At 41.6% G+C, this 20,034-nt stretch overlaps 1 protein-coding gene across 11 annotated transcripts in view; it reads left to right on the plus strand.

Moving 5' to 3' along the window:
- Nucleotides 1-20,034, plus strand: part of prom1a (prominin 1a) — a 112,051-nt gene that overhangs the window by 14,801 nt on the left and 77,216 nt on the right. For 8 of the 11 annotated variants that reach the window (XM_088991039.1, XM_088991043.1, XM_088991047.1 and 5 more), the window contains exons 2-4: nucleotides 6,942-7,000; nucleotides 7,249-7,275; nucleotides 12,426-12,631. In XM_088991039.1, coding sequence (XP_088847165.1) covers nucleotides 6,942-7,000; nucleotides 7,249-7,275; nucleotides 12,426-12,631 — 292 coding nt within the window. The remainder of the gene's footprint in view (nucleotides 1-6,941; nucleotides 7,001-7,248; nucleotides 7,276-12,425; nucleotides 12,632-20,034) is intronic. The other 3 variants (XM_088991042.1, XM_088991045.1, XM_088991046.1) reach the window with 1 other exon arrangement.

Below are 20,034 nucleotides of genomic sequence, written 5' to 3' on the forward strand. Positions count from 1 at the left end.
CAGTGACCATCACAAAGGTAAATAAAACGACTTTATTATATACAGTACAGTTTATTTCTTGAATTACAATACAATAGAACATTTATTATACAAAAAATAAGGTACAGTATATTGTATGTAATTTTAAGTTGAAAATTAGTTGAAAATTATGTTTTATGGGGACCTGGGAATGGATTATTCTCATTTTAGTGGTTTCTTACGGGAAATTAATGTTTGGAATACACACTTTTCGCCTTACACACACTTTCTGGGAACCAATTAAGTTTGTACTCCAAGATATCACTGTACTTGATGATTGCTAGAAATATGTTGTAACGTGTTCAAAAGTATTCATGTTGTCATGTGAAATTTTGTTCATAAAATTGCGCAATGAAATACGACACACGCATATGTTTTTTTTTCTCAGTAAGGAAAAATGGAGCCCTTAGTAAAAGGTCACAGTGTCTCTTTCGCAGGTTGACAAGTATGGAAACATCCAAATCACGGTCAACATCCTCGAGTAGTTGTTTGCTTTGTCATCGTACAAGTGGCGCAGGGCTGAATGAAATTTAGCAACATGCCAGCATGTCCCGGACTGGCTTATATATTCCATATTTATTCCCCCCGCCCACCCCTTGACTTTGTTTCATAAGCCGGTTAGCACGCAGCTTAGCCACCGGGTTGATATGCGAGCCTGGTGGCGTTTATGAGAGCAACTTGATTAGTTTTTCTACTTTCCTTGTGTATCCAGACATATTTCCATTCATTGATGTCATGTTTCACTTCTCACTTCTGCTTTTCTTCATCCGCCATCCGTGTCAGGCACATTTTAATTCACATACTTTTTTTTTCCTCCCTTGCCAGTTTTCTATATTTATTTATTGTACACTTTCTGCCTTTTAGCTCTTCCGCGCTAAAGCCGAGCGAGTTATAAGACGGAAGGATAAGCCTCAGTTCTGACACCGGGGGAGCCGTGTTCAGCGTCGCTATGCTAATTATACGTTTGAGCTAAGCTTGCCGGTGTTTCTCTATCGGCAGACATGCTAAGAATCTGATCGGAAAATAGTAGCTGGATACTGAGACGAAGGGTCACTCGGAATGTCAGAAAATCTATCCGCAGAGCACGCTTTTTCTACGATAAATGCAATGCTCGTACGATGACTAGCACTACGACTACTACTATTACTGCTACTGTTGATGGTATCTGCTCTCCTTCGGCCCTCACAATGAGTCCATTGTATTTGCTATCCATTTGCTATCTATTTGCAATCTAGTTAGCTACCTCGCGAGCGATCTATTTGCTATCCATTTGCTATCTATTTGCAATCTAGTTAGCTACCTCGCGAGCGATCTATTTGCTATCCATTTGCTATCTATTTACTATCTATTAGCTATCTGGCTAGCTAGCTAGCTATGTAGCTGGCTATTTATTAGCTATATGGCTATCTAGCTAGTTAGCTAACTGTCTAGCTGGCTATATATTAGCTAGCTAGCTTTCTATCTCTTTTAGTTACTTCCGGGTTGAGTGAACGCTGGCGTGTGTGGCTGCCGCTGCTCACCTGCAGAAAAACCGATCCTGTGACTGTAAAGTGACCTTGAGAGTTTTGAAAAGCGCTTAGAAATTAAATGTATTATTATTATTATTATTATTATTATTATTATTATTATTATTATTATTATTATTATTATTATTATTATTATTATTATTATTATTACAGTAAAGTCTCGTTATATCGATATTCTCGGGAGTTAGAAAAAAATGTTGATATAACCCAGGGGTCGGGAACCTTTTTGACTAAGAGAGCCATAAAAGTAAAATATTTAGAAATGTTTTTCAGCGAGAGCCACACGCACGCGCGCGGACATACAAACGCTCGTGTGCGCGCGCACACACACACACACACACACACGCGCGCAGGCGCGCCCACGTGTGCGCGCGCACACACACACACACACACACGCGCGCGCAGGCGCGCCCACTTTTCAACAAAATATCAGAATGTATTATTTAAAATAACTTTGTGATATCGATGAGAAGGTTTCTTCAGCCGTCATCTGTACAATTTCGAAGGTTTCCCCTTTCAAACCATCTATGTTCTTTCGCTAAGATTTTAACCTCATTGTCGTCAAATGAGTGGAACAATCAGTGGGGCAACAGGGAGGGGTCCTCTGCTCCCCCCAACCTGAGAGTAGGGACCTATCATAGCTGTGTCCGGCGCCGCCATGCCTGGACATTAGGGATATATAAATAGGGCCGATACGACCAGTCAGACTTTAGTTCGCTGACGAAGCCTCTTGGATAGGAGGCGAAACGTCCGAAACCTTCAAAATTGTACAGATGACGGCTGAAGAAACCTTCTCACTGGTCCGCCAGCCACCGTGGCGCTCCGTGTGTTTTCCTTTATTTGCAGAAAACTAGTTCGTAAGCCAATTTTATATTCTCACGAATTTAATGTTCGTAAAGCGCAAAGTTTGTAAGATAAAGCGTCTGTACACTGAGGTATCACTGTAAATGCTTTTGAAGTTAAAAATGTCTCCCCTCTCGAACCACCCACCTCAATTCATACCTTTGATACCTAAGCTCTAGCTATCTATTAGTTATCTATTAGCTCTCGCTCGAGCTAGGTGTCTATTAGCTATCTATTAGCTATCTAGCTAGCTTTCTGTCTGGCTGCCACTGCTCACCCACAGAAAAACTTATCCTGTGACTGTAAAGTGACGTTGAGAGTTTTGAAAGGTGTTTATAAATGAAATGTACTAGTATTATATTATTATAAACGCCTTCAGATGTTGCTTGTGTGAAGCGCATCGAGTCGTCTTGCGTAAGAAATGCGCTTAATGCTGTAAAATGAAGCCACCTTGTCTCTTTGGTTGATTTGTCGTCACACAGACATTGTTTGGTCTTTAGAGGGAGGGGGAAACCTACACAAAAGGCTCAAACTATACAAAAGGCTGAAAGATCTGCAGTTTAGCGTTTCTTCCCAAAAGCCCCGATCATTTTACACCTGGCTCAGAACTCACAATAAATGCTGACAAAAGACATTCAAAGTCACACAAAAAAACGGCCACATCGAGGAGGGACAAGCTGACCTTTCCCAAACTTTGATGACTGAGAGAATCGTCAGGTGTTCACCATCACAAGATGTCAGGTGGGTTAGGGGGGACCTTTAATAATAATAATAATACATTACATTTTAAAGGACAACCGACAACCCCGGACAAGTTGTGTCCATAATTTGTAAAATCACTTCAAATGACTTCTACTCAGCGTATTTTAATAAGATTCCACCGCAGATAGCTATATTTTACGTTTTAAGACTCGTGCTGAATATTCCGGAAGTCTTGTTTTTGAGTTGGTGACGAGTCCTCACCCTACGTCACTGAAGGAACGCCCCTCACCGAGAAAGGACATACCTTGCATCACCTCAATGCATTTTGCGGTACTTTGTTTGGTCTGAAAACTTCGTGTTGATTAGAAGGAAAACGCATACATAACGCGATGGTGAGTCGTGTGTTGCACCAAGACTACGATTTGACTGTAATTGACACAAATTCCCAACAGACAAATCAGCCCATTTCCAAAGGAGCTTTGGCGCCATCTTGTGCATTTTCTGGGACGCTACATTTCATCCAGATGCCTCAAAATGACACGGAATTACTCCTTTAATCGATTGCAAACATTTATGCTTTCCTCTTCAGAACTATTTGAATCATATTCATAACTGGATGAGTAACAAGAAAGCATATCCTCCGAATCTGAAGCCATTGTTTTGATTCTCGAGCAAGGCAAGACGTCTTGGTGTGACGTCATGAACAAGGGGGCGGGGCCTTCTGAAACTGAAACTTTCTCAGATCATTTTTAAGTAGTCTTGGGAGTCTTTAAGTCATTTTTATTGGTGTTTTTCAGTTGACTAAAAATATCAGTCTGCGTGTTTAGGGTATTTCAGATGCTATCAAACGTTTTTCTGATGTCAGTTAGGAAACAAAAAAAAATGTTGTCAATTGTTCTTTAAGCGCCTTTCAATTCCGCTTGCTAGTTAATCAGGATAACTGCCACGTGCTCAATAGAAACCAAGTAGAAATAAGCAGTTTCTAAACTTGAAGTGCAGCACTGAGGATTAATTTTTAAGTTGAATTCCAGAAATATTTTTTTGGGGATGAAGTGGGATGAAGCTAGCAGTATGTTAGCAGGTCAGATCAAAGGGCATTCATCCATTTTGAACCTTGTCAGTTTTACCCCAAAGGGGAAATTTCTCATTTGGGGGTTCGAAGCAGATTTTAGCTGACAAAGTCCCGTCAATGTCACCTCTCTGCTCCCACAATACTTGTGTGCGACTGTGTGCCTTGACTGTTTGTTATCTATCTATCTAGCTTTCTATTGTGATGTCATGAGAGGCTGGCTCTCAGCGGGGCAGGACAAGAAGTGCAATGGGCGACAGGTTTGAATGCAAACAAAGATTTTAATAGAGGGTTTCAGGGGGAATTAACAAGCAAAAAAGGCAAGAATAGCATCGCTTCCAATTCTTAAATCATAATAAAGTCTCTTCTGAGGTGAACATGAAGACAGAGTTCTTTTCCGTGTGTTTCTATGCCTCACCCCTCTTGATGTCCTTCTTTGGTAGCCTAGCCACCATTAGCAAGGTTCCAAATTCAGTGTTCCGTGTTATGGTCCCAACTGGCGACGAGTTCCATGCAGCAATCACTTTCTCGGTGTTTCTCCACAGAGGACAACAATGGAGCTTGTCTCCCCGGCCCCCACACAGAGGCTCTCTGCCTTAAAAGCCTTGCATGCCAATCAAGCCGTGATCAGCCACAGGTGTGGGGTTTGGATTGCTGCCTTTGACCAGATGGGGCCAAAACTCTCTCTGGGTGGATATCTTAGGGGAATATGTTTCCCCTCCAGGACCCAGCCTCTCGTGAATCACACAATCTATCTATCTATCTATCAAGGAGTCCAAGATGGCGCCCGAGTAGGCAGCCGTCAGCAAGTGCTCTGATGAGCCTTGCTTTTTTTGTTGTTTTTGTCTTGTTTTTGTGTTTTCTTTTGTCACTTTGTGTTGTTGTGCGTCGTGTGGAACGGATACGGATTGTTTTTCAGCATTTTTGACCACGACATTCATCAAGGAGGAGACTGTGCTGAGCGGTTGCGCCTTTTCGGCAGCATGAATATGCCAGTACTGTTTTTGAATGGGGGGAATGTCGGTGCCATTCGACTGTCATCGCTGGACACCACAGGGCCCATTGTGCTTTTTTGCGCCTGTAATAGGCAGCATCTTCACAGCCCTGCTTTGTTCAGTGGAAGGTCGGTGCTGTTGGACAGTCTGCGGCTGGATGGATGCATGGCTTGAGGAGCCCGCGATAAGAAGGAAGGAGCGTCAGCGCAGAGCGCCGATGCGTATATGGAACTGTCGCGGGATAGAATTGAAGCTGAATTATGTGGAACAGGAGATGTGAGACAATCTCTTTTCGTCAATGGATGCTACAGCTGCGTGTTTGCTTTCAACATTTAGCTTGTAGTCGACGTGCACATTCCACCATGATGTCCCTGATCCACTGGTGAAGCGACGCTTTGATCCTCTCCTCTTTCATCTGGAACTGCTTTATGTAACAAAGAGGGTACAGAAAGTGCTTAAGAATGAATGTCTCTCTGTGTCTTTGTGATGTCATGTTATTTGTTATTTAGTTTTTTTTTTGTTCTTTTGACTTCAAGACGGCGCCGCGAGAGTGGCTGCCTTTCCAGCAGCACCTGTGTTTTGCTTTTCTACTTTCATTTCTTTCATAACTTTGCTGCTGTGAAATGTAAATTTCTCCACTGCAAGACTATTAAAGGCAAATCCAATCCATCGATCTATCTATCTATCTATCTATCTATCTATCTATCTATCTATCTATCTATCTATCTATCTATCTATCTATCTATCTATCTATCTATCTATCTATCTATCTATCTATCTATCTATCTATCTATCTATCTATCTATCTATCTATCTACAGTGAGACCTCAACTTACAGACACCTTATCTTACAAACATTTCGTCTTTAATTTATGAAAATTAAACTTTAAAAATCTATCGAGTTTTGAAAGGCACTTAGAAATCAATTGTATTATCTATCTATCTATCTATCTATCTATCTATCTATCTATCTATCTATCTATCTATCTATCTATCTATCTATCTATCTATCTATCTATCTATCTATCTATCTATCTATCTATCTATCTATCTATCTATCTATCTATCTATCCCTCTATCCATCCAATTATCTATGTCTGTCTATCTGTCTAACTGTCTATCTACCTACCTACCTATCAATAGGTCTGTCTGTCTGTCTCTCCAGCTATCTCTAGCTAATTATCTCTTGCTAGGCAGCGAGCTAGCAACCCAAGGCCTGCTCAAAGGCACTGCAACGTCAGAGTTATCGCAAATTATGATTGGCTAGTTTGACGAGTCACTAGCCAATCATAGAATAACAACCCGCTAGTGATAATAGCATACTGGCCACAGCTATCACACTGTATCTGTAGCGATCTGCGTAAACAAATACATTTTTGTGTTGATTTAATTACGGTTTTGTCAACTCACAGAAGCTGTAGGAGGAGAAGAAATTTGGTTGCAGAAATACTGTTCAAACCATTTTCAAGACGGTCTTTTCAAGAATAGATGGACATCATTAAGGTTGAACAGCTGCGAAGCCAGAAATAATAGCAAATTTCAATTTTATGATGTTATCATGTTCATAGTAAAATTTGGACCAGTTTAATGACAGTTTCCTGGCCAACGACACCCTCTAGTGGACATATAGTAATGTCACACCTGTGGCGTGATTCAGAAGTAGCATTACTGAAGGCCTCGGAGTGACATGCACAGCCCACCGCTGTTTTAGTATATGAACAGCGTATATAGTATACAAGCAGCGGCCTCTGCATGCTGAAACCAAACTCTTTTCTTAATGTCTTGCAGATCTTCTGATCAGACTGGCCAAGGACAAGTTTGGAGCCTTTCAGACTGAATATCAGAAGGTATGTGGATGACTTTCAAAACCTTTATCACATTTTCCTCCTGGTATATGACATATTCACCCCCCGCCCCCCCCAAAAATGTTATCTCTACGCCTGCCACAAATCTCTTTGTATTATTTTCTCTTCAGTTGGTATTTGTTGTTGCTGTTTACTCCTGCTCATTCTTTGATATTTGTGTTTTCGTGCTTTGTCTTCTGCATGCTTCTTCTTCTTCTTCTTCATGTGAAACCATCTGATATCTCCTTCAGCCAGAGAGCATTGTACTGAGCCTGCAGGTAAAGTGTGAAAAGTCCACAAAAAACTTCACCACTGCTCATACGAAAAGCGCACCTTTTTTCATTTCCATCCCTATCCATAAAATGCGCAATTTTGCGTTTCTTCTTTTTAAGCCAAATTTGGTGTGTTAAACATGTCGGGGGCGGGGCAACTTTGGTGGACGGTCTTTACATATAACGGCAATTACCGCTAATTTAAATACATTTCAGTGAGCCATTCAGTTCCATTTTTGCTTTTTTATTTTAATTTCAGCTATCTTTAGCATCTGTTTTGGTTCGTTTGAAACATCAAAATAGAACATTGAATTGACATTGACAGTCAACTTGCCTCCTTTTGTTGATTGTCGCCATTTTTGAAAAATGGGGTGCTCATTCAGTCTATTACTCATATACTAATTTGCTGTTCCTAATTGAGCGTCTAGATGGCAGCAGTTAGCACACGTCCAACGTATTAATTCGATATGCGGGCCAGATACAATGATACCTCAGCAGAAAGTGTGTATAATGAGAAAAGTTTGTCTGCCAAACATTTATTTCCCACAAGAAACCATTAAAATGAAAATAATCAGTTCCCAGGTCCCCATAAAACATAATTTTCGACTAAATAAGCCTTAAAACGACACAAAATATACCTTATTTTATGTAATAATAAATGTGCTATTGTATTGTAATTAAAGAAATAAACTGTACTGTAGGGCGGCCCGGTAGTCAAGTGGTTAGCACACCGGCTTCACAGTGCAGAGGTCGCCGGTTCGCGTCCCGGTCCGGTCTCCCTGTGTGGAGTTTGCATGTTCTCCCCGGACCCGCGTGGGTTTTCTCCGGGTACTCCGGTTTCCTCCCACACTCCAAAAACATGCATGGCAGGCAGATTGACTACTCCAAATTGTCCTTAGGTGTGAGTGTGAGAGTGACTGTTGTACGTCTTTGTGTGCCCTGCGATTGGCTGGCAACCAATTCAGGGTGTCTCCCGCCTCGTGCCCGAAGACAGCTGAGATAGGCTCCAGCAACCCCCGCGACCCTAATGAGGAATAAGCGGTACGGAAAATGAGATGAGATGAGACCTGTACTGTATAATAAAGTTGGGTTATTGACCTTTGTGATGGTCATTGATGTTGTTGCCTCTTAATGATAGAGTGAAGTTTTCGTGCTTTCTTGGCGATAATGCTCTCACTAACACGGTCCCCTGCTAGCTGCTTTTCGTTAATCCAAATCAACAGATGTTTTTCAACCTCTTCTATTGCCTGAAACCGTTGCTTAGACAACACAGAAACACCTTAATAGCTTCCTTGTTCTGAAGGATGGTAGCAATGGTCGACTTAGCGTACTGGTACTGGGACGCTAAGTCGTACAAACGCACACCTAGTTGGTGTTTTTCGATGATTTCCTTCTGCTCGACCGTAATTTTCCTTTGTGTTCATCTTTGCACGTGAGCATTTCTGGATGCTCCAAATCATTCAGAAATGTCCATATTTAATATCTGGACGTGCATTTTTCTGGTGCTAAACCAGCACAAGAATATCCAGATGTGCGCATGAAGCTGCACTCGTATGCATTTTGTGGTGCTAAACATATTTTGAAGTGAATTGATATGCTACCAAAATGTGAGAAAGCGGCGTCGATTTTAGCATCAGTTCTCTCCCAGGCACAAAGCTGCAGCCTTCCATCGCCATCCCGCCTCGAGACGCTCCCACGGCTGTTTTGGTGCTTTTTCACGTCTTAACTACAGCGACATGTCGCCACCTCATCTTTGCGGAAGGTCACATTCTTCCTTCAGGCTTTCGCCAAAACAAAATAATTGTCCAAAAATAGGACGAGCTGCTAGCTATGGAGGGGGGAAAAATATGATCACAAGATAAGACAGTAGGGCGAAGAGGATTTTGCCTGATCATGCATTCTATGAAACTGGAATTTTGGAAGGGTTGTTTTATTTATTTTACATTTTTTTCAAAGCATTCAATACTAATTTAAAGGACAACCGACACCATTTTATGTTTCCTAACTGACATCAGAAAAACGTTTTATAGCATCTAAAATACCAAAAACACACAGGCTGATATTTTTAGTCAAAGGCAAAACACCAATAAAAATGACTTGTTCCAAAAAAAAAATGAGTGTTCCAAAACTGCCATTAATGAGCTCAAAACTGAAACGATTTAGAAAGTCCCGCCCCCAGCATTTCGTCAGGATACTCCTTCACAAACTGTCTCGCTCCAGAATCAAAACAATGGCTTCAGAGAGTTCTGATTCAGGAAAAAAGATTCTTTCTTGTTACTCATCCAGTTATGAATATGATTCAAATAGTTATAAAGAGGAAAGCATAAATGTTTACCATCGATTAAAGAAGTCCTTCCGTATCAATTCGAGCCGTGTAAGCGACGAAACTGGTGAAGGACATGACATATGTATGAAGCATATATGTAGCTTCGTGAATAAGCAATCTAGCATCAACTTGGGTGATATGTGGCATCTAAGGACATGAATAACAAATAATAATAATAATAATAATAATAATAATAATAATAATAATAATAATAATAATAATAATAATAATAATAAATTTCATTAATAAGCGCCTTTCAAAACTCTCAAGGTCGCTTTACAGTCGCAGGATAATTTTTTCTGTGGCCGAGCAGCCACTCGCGCCAGCGTTCACTCAACCTGGAAGTAACTCAAATACATAGAAAGCTAGCTAGCTAAAAATAAGAATAATACATTTCATTTATAAGCGCATTTCGAAACTCTCAAGGTCACTTTAATTGTCACGTCCGCTCGAGGAGCGGTGACGGGACTCGAGGGACGAAGAGAAAGTAGTGAGGGGTGGAACTGAAATACATGGTGGAGAGGGTAAATTCCAGAAAGGTCTTTACTGAGACACATAAGGCAAACAGGAGATCAGGCAAATGAGAAGAACAGCGTAACAGACCTGCGTACTGCTGGGTGACAGGGAATAACGGAGAATACACCGGCGCGGACTGAACGGAATGGGTGGCTTTTATAGCCAGAAGGCACAATTAAGGGAATGAGAAACAGGTGAGTGAGTCCGGAGAGCAGGGAGGGGAGAGGCCCGCTCCTGGCTTAGAGGAGGATGTGACAATAGGGGAGGGGCACGCTCCTGGCGCAGAGGAGCAATGTGACATTAACAAACCACAAGATGTCAACATCAATGCAGATTGTTTAATGGTTGGGCATGCAAAACATTGTTTAAACTTTCAAGATGAAGAGTTACGAACTTACGTATGAATGACGGCGGTTATCCATCGCTAACTCCGGTTAGCTCCTCGTTCCAGCAGCTGAATGTTTGTCCAATAGGTTTGCTCCACTATTATGACGATTGCTCTCTTTCACCACCGGAAGCAACTTTCTACCCATTGTCAGGCTGAGAGGATAACAGCGGTTATCCAAGCAGGGATTCGCGCTCTCCGGGGAGCTCCCCGTTTGCCTCCGGCTGGCGCTATACTGCTCTGGTCCGTTGGATATGGCTGGTTTGTCCGCTGAGAATTTGTGTAAACTTACACCTTCTTTATGCGTGTTACCCCAATTAGCTGCCACACAACGATTCACCATCACGTTATTTATGTACGCTAGTTTTCCTTCCAATTTCACGATCAACACTGTTTTCAGACGAAATAAAGTACCCAAAATGCACTGTGTGTCGCTTTCTCGGTCAGGGGCGTTCCCTCAGCGATGTCAATTCCGGCATCGGCATCAACTCGAAAACAAGACTTCATGAATATTCAGCACGAGTTTTAAAACGTAAAATATAGGTTTTTGCGGTGGAATCTTTGTAAAATGCGCTCAATAGAAGTCATTTGAAGTGATTTTACAAATTATGGACGCAACTTGTCCGGAGGTGTCGGTTGTCCTTGAAGTCCGACTTTTGCTGTGGGTTCTCAGTAGCCGGCAACACGTACTACAATTTTGGCCAGCCAGCATGTCACACACTCGCACAGCAATCTACTGCATGACTACACTCAATACAGTAGTTGTACAGTAGAGATACCGTCTCGCCAAAATCTCGTGTAGTACTTGACACTGCTTGTTTCCTTCGGCGTCCAGCTGAATCCGAGTGTGAGTCGGGCGACCTCTTCTGGCCGTTAGCAGGTACAGTTATACAGTAATAAAAATTGATAATATGAAATACAAAATGATAAAAAACAACACTAAAAGATAACATTTATAAATGAACTGTGCAGTAAAAAAGTTTTGTATACATTACAGGTACAGTTATACAGTAATAAAAATATGAAATATAAAATGATAAAAATGACACAGAAAGTGATCAAATGTATAAATGAAGTGTAAACAGTTTGTTATATAATAGTATTCAATGGAAAACATTGCTTAAAAACAACACATTGACATCGTCTACTAGCCTGTCGTGTAAATGTCGCGTCGCCCATTTTGAATAGATTTCGACTTATGACTGTTTGACTTACAACCGTTTTGTCCGAACGGAACCCGGTCATAACTGGGATGTTCCCTGTATATCAAACGTTTTATTATTTTGATATTATATATTACAGTTTGTGGCGGCTCGGTAGTCGAGTGGTTAGCACCCCGGCTTCACAGTGCAGAGGTCGCCGGTTCGCATCCCACCCCGGCCTCCCTGTGTGGAGTTTGCATGTTCTCCCCGGGCCCGTGTGGGTTTTCTCAGGGTCCTACGGTTTGCTCCCACATCCCAAAAACATGCATGGCAGGGAGATTGAACACTCTAAATTGTCCCTAGGTGTGAGTGTGAGAGTAACTGTTGTACGTCTTTGTGTGCCCTGCGATTGGCTGCCAACCAATTCAGGGTGTCCCCCGCCTCGTGCCCGAAGACAGCTGAGATAGGCTCCAGCACCCCCCGCGACCCTAATGAGGAATAAGCGGTACGGAAAATGGATGGATGGATATTACAGTTTGTCGACATTTGCACATTTTTCTACATGCGTTTGAATTCATGGTCACAAACAATTCCAAAATGTCGATATTTCGACCCACATTTATTGTGGGGCTATGTTGTTTAGTGGTTATTTATTTGATAGTGGGGCAATTAGTGTCTCTCGATTCCAAATAATAATCCTAAATATCAATAACTCCATATTTTTTGGTTGTTCAAGCACTCTTGGTGTCCACATTCTATAAATGTCACCCCTCCCTCCGCTTCCCAGGCGGTCTACTACGAAATCGGCTTCCTGGTGTGCGCAGCGGCGGGTGTCCTGTTCAGCATCCTGCTTCCCGTTGTGGGCCTCTTCTTCTGTCTGTGCCGCTGCTGTGACAACTGCGGTGGGGAGATGCACCAGCGGCAGAGGAAGAACGCAGACTGTCGACGAGGCCTGCTGGGAACGCTGCTCTTCTCCACCTCACTCGTAGTCACGTGAGTCTGACATGTACAAAAATGGAAACCACCTCACTCGTAAAAGTACATTTCGCACCCACAGACATGACATGTTTTGATGGATAACGAACTGGATAGTTTGGAGCACTAAATAATTACAAGGTTGCCACAAACTTTCATGACTGCATTGTTTGTATTGATTTGGATTAGCCTTTGTTCGTCTCACAGTGATGAAATTTACTATACATTTCACAGCAGCAAAGTGATGAAATGAAGAAGTAGAAAAACAAAATACAGGAGCTGCTCTAAGTGGAGCCACTATCACGGTTGATTAGATTAGACTATATTAAATTAGACTTTATTAGATTAGATGAGTCTTTATCAGTCTCGCAGTGGAGAAATCTACTGTACATTTCGCAGCAGCAAAGTGACGAAAGGAAGAAGAAAGGAAAGGAAGAAGTAGAAAAACAAAATACAGGATCTGCTGTATGGGCAGCCACTATCACGGTTGATTATATTAGATTAGACTATATTAAACTAGATTGGATTAGATTAGATTAGATTAGATTAGATTAGCCTCTATCAGTCTCTCAGTGGAGAAATATACATTTCACAGCAGCAAAGTGATGAAAGGAAGAGGAAAGGAAAGGAGGAAGCAGAAAAACAAATACAGGAGCTGCTGTAAAGGCAGCCACTATCAAATCTGATTATATTATATTTCATTATATTAGATTATATTAGATTAGATTAGATTAGATTAGATTAGATTAGATTATGTTAAATTTGATCAGATGAGCCTTTTTGTGTCACAGAGGAAACATTTACATTTCACATCAGCAAAAACAAAATACAGGAGCTGCTGTAAAGGCAGCCATTATCACATCTGATTAGATTATATTAGATTAGATTAGACTAGATTAGTTTAGACTATATTAAATTCTATAAGATGAGCCTTTATTTGTGTCACAAAGGAAACATTTACATTTCACAGCAGCAAAAAAAAACAAAATACAGGAGCTGCTGTAAAGGCAGCCACTCTCGCGGCGCCAACTAGAAGTCAAAATAACAAAAAAACAAACTGAATAGCAAATAATATGACAACACAAAGACTCAGAGATTCATTCTTAAGCGCTTTCTGTGCTGTTACATGAAGCAATGATGAAAGAGGGGAGGACCAAAGTGTCCTGTTCACAAATGATTCAGGGACATCTGCTACAAGCTAAATGTTGAAAGCAAACAGGAAGCTGTAGCATCCATTGACCAAAAGAGATTGTCTCAAATCTCCTGGCCCAAGTCAATTCGCTTCAATTCCAAGCCGCGACAGATCCACATACACATTGCCACTCTGCGCTGACGCTCCTGGTGCTCAAACATGGCAAAAAACATCCACATGTATGCATGAATTTATAAGTACTGTTTGTAGTTTGCGAGCAACTAGCTGGCTAGCAGCTGTGACATGCGCGTGATGACTCCAGACCCATATTATTAGCGCTTTCCTTCCTCACCGATGATTGAAAGAGTTGTACATGTAGCTATCTAGCTGGCTAGCCATCTAGCTAGCTGTCTATTGGCTAGCTATCTAGCTAGTTATCTATAGGCTGGCTATCTAGCTAGTTATTTATTAGCTGTCTATCTAGCTAGCTAGCTATTAGCTGGATGGCTAGCTAGATAGCTAGCTATTTAACTTGTCCTGTGACTGTGAAGTGACCTTGAGAGTTTTGAAGAGCGCAAGAAAATAGTAGCCGACTGTTTTTGTCCTCTAGTCCCTGCCCCCAGTCTTCGGTTAAAGCCACGTAATTGGTCAAGAACGCAGCAGGGGAAGGGGGGTTAGAGACAGAGATAGAGTGAAGCCATTCTCCAAAAAAGAAAATGGCAGTCGGCATTTTTTGTCCTCTATTCCCGGCCCCCAGTATTCAGTTAAAGCCATGTGAGTGGTCAAGAACGCAGCAGTGAGTGGAGGTGGTTTAAACATTAAAGAGACAGGAAGACGACAGAGAGACAGTGACAAAATGGATAGAAAACAGTGAAATTTTGACTCGTTTCAACTGATAGTTCAAAGGCAGAGTGTTGACTGCAAGGTTAAAATATCCCATCAATCAGGCTCCACAAATAACCCACACAAGCTAAACAGAACAAAATTGATGAGGAACCAGGTAAAATTATTGCAAAGATTCCTTGTAGATATAAATCCTCAAGATGGTGAAAGAAGAAGTCTATGTACCTCATCAAGTATTTAATGCTGATGAAACCGGCCACTCCATTCCATTAACCCATCAACGACCATCACAAAGGTAAATAAAACGACTTTATTATATAGTATACTTTATTTCTTTAATTATAATAACATAGCACATTTATTATACATAAAATAAGGTATATTTTGTGTAGTTTTAAGGCTTAAAAAATTAGAAAGTAGAAAATTATGTTTTATGTGGAGCTGGGAACGGATTATTCTCATTTTAATGGTTTCCTATGGGAAAATAATTTTGGGGATACACACTTTTCGCCGGGCGGCCCGGTAGTCGAGTGGTTAGCACACCGGCTTCACAGTGCAGAGGTCGCCGGTTCACGTCCCGGTCCGGCCTCCCTGTCTGGAGTTTGCATGTTCTCCCCGGACCCGCGTGGGTTTTCTCCGGGTCCTCCGGTTTCCTCCCACACTCCAAAAACATGCATGGCAGGCAGATTGACCACTCCAAATTGTCCCTAGGTGTGAGTGTGAGAGTGACTGTTGTATGTCTTTGTGTGCCCTGCGATTGGCTGGCAACCAATTCAGGGTGTCCCCCGCCTCGTGCCCGAAGACAGCTGAGATAGGCTCCAGCATCCCCCGCGACCCTAACGAGGAATAAGCGGTACGGAAAATGAGATGAGATGAGATGAGATGAGACACTTTTCGCCTTACACACTCTGTCTGGGAACCAATTAAGTTCGTAAACTAAGGTATCACTGTACATCCATCTTGTTTTATATAGCGCTTTAACAACAGCTGAAGCTGAAACAAAGCGCGAACATGGACAAAAAGGGGAATGCTTCCCCCTTGTGGAAGGAAAAAACATTGCCAGAGGTCAGCGCTTTATCGATACCCAAACAAGAAAAAACTAAACCCAAAGAAATTATGGAATGGTGTTCTACGTCATGTTATCAATTCCCGAATAATTTCGTGAACGGCAGTGAATGAGTTCATTGCTTGAGGCCATGGCAAGAAGCAAGAAAAACCAAAACCCGAACAAATTCGGGAATGGCGCTCAACGTCATATTTTCAATTTCCGAATAAGTGCGTGAATGGCAGTGAATGACTTAATGTTAATAATCATAGGAGCAATTTTTGCCATAATGGAATTGAGGGTGGGCGAGTGGCATTGGCACCATCATTAATTACACCCCTGTAGGATTGTTGTGGGGGGAGGGGCGGTTTGCCTTACTCGTCATGTTGCTATCTTCTACGCTAATGGGGTGAGACAACCCGCAACGAAAATAGAACGTGCAAATGGACGCCGGTTAACGACATGAGACAAGTTGTCTTTTGACGCACATGCAAAAATAACAATAACGTTGATTTCACAATGGTTTGTTTGAATTTCTTAAGACACAAAAGGCCTATTAGCATGAAGAAATTGGGGTAGTGCTAAAACATTACCTTCAGTTCATGCTTAAAAGACAACCGACGTCACTTTTTTGTTTCTTAACTGACATCAGAAAAACGTTTTATAGCATCTAAAATACCCAAAACACGCAGTATGATCTTTTTATTCAAATGCAAAACACCAATAAAAATGACTTAAAGTGTCCAAAATCTGCAAAAAATTGAGCTGTGAATTGGGCATTTCCAGGAAGTCCTGCCCCCAGTTCGTGACGTCACGCCAAGACGTCTTGCATTGCTGCAGAATCAAAACAATGGCTTCAGATTCGGAGAACATGCTTTCTTGTTACACATCCAGTTATGAATATGATTCAAATAGTTGTATTAAGTTCATCCTGTCTACTTGATATCTAATTTAAAACAAATTCTTATCTTACAGACAGTGTATTGTCGGTGTTCAAATACCTGACATGTTTCGGCGTCTATTTCCGCCTTCGTCAGAGTGTCACGGATGTTGTTGTGACGCGCCATTTTCAGCTGGTGTTGCTATGGGGGCGTGACCTACCTGTCAGATCTGACAGGCAAGCCACGCCCCCCGCTGTCCGTTCGTCCCTCAAAGGATACTGCTCCAGGTAGTAGAGAGCATGTAGGCTCCCTCATCCCTGTTGATGGTCCTTGGTCCTCGCTTCTGGATTTCCGGATCAATACAAGAAAAAAAGAGCACAAGAACGAGTGTGAGAAGGAGACAATACAAACAAGAGAATTAAAAGAACGAGCACAACAGGAACACCACAAATCAGCCATCACAGACCACTGCAAAAGAGAAGAGCATTTTATCGGCTAAGTATCCGGGTTCCAGGGGTGCTTGCTTCAAGCATTTAGGAATTAACCGGCTCTGTCTACATCTAAGATTGAATCTGAGGTGGTTCTTTAAATCAGCTAATTTAAGGGTGGCCTTTTCTAAGTTACGTACCAGCAGAAGGATGTCTCTCCCAAAGTTGGCAGCAATACGTCTGTGTACACACATTGGATTATGAAGACAAAATAAATAGGTTAATCAGTGATTCTAACACGTATGAGCAACTAAAAAGGGACCCTTCCAATAGATACAAGAAAGAAATGATTGACTGTCTCCAAAAGCTAGAGAAAGGAAAACATATAGACAAACAGATGTATTTTAGATTATACCCGGGAGAGGCCACGCCATGTATCTATGGCCTGCCAAAAATACATAAAGAAGGGTTCCCCCTCCGACCCATTGTTTGTAGCATTGACTCCTCTACATACAATGTAGCCAAATATTTAAAAACTATTTTAGCTCCGTTGGTTGGTAACACAGAATACCACGTAGAGAACACCACAGGGTTTGTAGAGAGGATCAAAGACCTCATATTGGAACCTGAGGAAACTTTGGCATCATACGATGTGACTTCTCTCTTTACATCTGTCCCAACCCCAGCAGCAGTCTCAGTGGTGAGGACGAGGCTGCTGGCGGATGTTTCTCTGCATGAAAGAACCAAACTGAAACCGGATCACATCTGCCAATTATTAGAAATCTGCCTTAATACTACGTATTTTCAATTTCGGGAAAAATTTTATAAACAAATCCATGGTTGTGCTATGGGCTCACCAGTTTCACCCATAGTGGCTAATCTTTACATGGAAGAGATGGAGAAACAGGCCCTCACATCCTTCCCAGGGACAAAACCTAGACACTGGTTTAGATATGTGGACGATACTTTTGTCATAATTAAGAAACAAGAAATTCAATCCTTCACAGATCATCTCAACTCTGTAGACTTCAACATTAAATTTACTCGTGAGGACATTCAAGAGAACCAACTAGCCTTCTTGGATTGTAAAGTAATTATAAAAGAGGACAGAGCGCTAAAAACAGAAGTCTTTAGGAAGGCTACGCACACGGACCAATACTTACTTTTTGACTCTAACCACCCTTTACAACATAAACTAGGAGTTATCAGAACCCTCCAGCATAGGGCTAAACTAATACCAACTAGCACTGAAGGTAGAGAAAAGGAGTCAAAACATATCAGGAGAGCACTCACTAACTGTGGGTACCCTCAGTGGTCATTCAACAAATGTCAGAAAGAAAGAATAGCGAACGAAACCAATAATTCTCAAGATTCAAAAAGGAGAGGAGTAGCAGTACCGTACATTGCAGGAGTTTCTGAAAAATTACAAAGAGTCCTTTGGCAACATAAAATTCCTACTTATTTCAAACCGATAAACACGTTAAGGCAAAAATTAGTGCATCCAAAAGATAGGCTACCAAATGAAAAACAAAGTAATGTAGTTTATTCCATACATTGTAAGAATGAAAATTGTAAAGAGCAGTACATTGGGGAGACTCAACAAATTCTCAAAAAAAGACTTTATCAACATCGCAGGGATAATACTAGTGGGCCTCAATCGGCAGTACATTTGCACCTAAAAGCTAGCAACCACTCATTTGACGACAATGAGGTTAAAATCTTAGCGAAAGAACATAGATGGTTTGAAAGGGGGGTAAAAGAGGCGATTCTTATAAAACAACAAAATCCTTCATTAAACCGGTCTGGTGGTGTGAGGTTCAATTTGGATCGTTCATACAATAGCCTGCTCAGGCAAAACAGGTTAGGCAACTTTCGCAATGCTGATGAGGGTCGTTATGCTGATGAGGTGATACCAGGGGGTGTGGGTGTAATAGGCCAATCGTTAGTCAGGAATGTAGGAACAATCAGTGGGGCCACAGGGGGGGGTCCCGCGCCCCCCCCAACCTGAGAGTAGGGACCTATCATAGCTGTGTCCGGCGCCACCAGGTCTGGACATTAGGGATATATAAATGGGGCCGATACGACCAGTCAGACTTTAGTTCGCTGACGAAGCCTCTTGGATAGGAGGCGAAACGTCCGAAACCTTCACTTTTGTACAGATGACGGCTGAAGAAACCTTCTCATCGATATTATTATTATTATTATCTATTTGCTAGCTGGCTAGGTAGCTATCTATTAGCGACTGTATCCTGTGACTTTAAAGTGAGTTTTGAAATGGCCTTATAAATGAAATGAATTATTATTATTATTATTATTATTATTACTACTGTATCTATTAGCTAGCTAGCTAGCTTTCTATCTATTTGAGTTAATTCCGGGTTAAGTGAACTCTGGCGCGTGTGGCGGCCGCTACTCGACTGTAAAGTGATCTTTGAGAGTTTTCAAAGGCACTTATAAATGAAATGTATTATTATTATTATTATTATTATTATTATTGTTGTTGTTGTTGCTGTTGTTATTATTATTATTATTATTATTATTATTATTATTATTATTATCATCATCATCAGCCAACCAACTTACCCAATGGGTTTGTCCCTGTCACGTTCCAGTTTGTGACCAAGGGGTGGCACTGTCGGGCCCCTCCTGCAGCTGCACAGGTGTTATAATAAATAAGAATACATTTAATTTCGTAGCTTCTTTCAAAACTCTCAAGGACACTTTACAGTCACAGGATTTTTATGTGCGGGTAAGCAGCGGCAGCCATTCGTGCCAGCGTGTTGCTAGTTTTAAAACAACCGCTCAGTGTCGGGTCATTATTTGTTTCACCCTGCCCGGTTTGTTTAATCTTGTTATGTTTTATTCCTGGTTTTGTTTGCTACTTTGGACCTTTCTGTTCCAATGAGATTTCTGTTCCCGCTGACTTTAATTAATACCATTTGTCAAATACACCTCGCTCCTGCTTCCTGCTTTTTTGGTGTCCACCCCCTCCACCACCATGCAAACCGTGACAGTCCCGGTGGGAAAAGAAAAGCATTACCATGGTGATGTGACAGGGTTGTATTTACCTTGACAAGAGCTGACTTTCCTTC

This window comes from Hippocampus bargibanti, linkage group LG02, assembly GCF_051943395.1.
Source record: "Hippocampus bargibanti isolate YZ-2025 linkage group LG02, ASM5194339v1, whole genome shotgun sequence".
NCBI lineage: Eukaryota > Metazoa > Chordata > Actinopteri > Syngnathiformes > Syngnathidae > Hippocampus > Hippocampus bargibanti.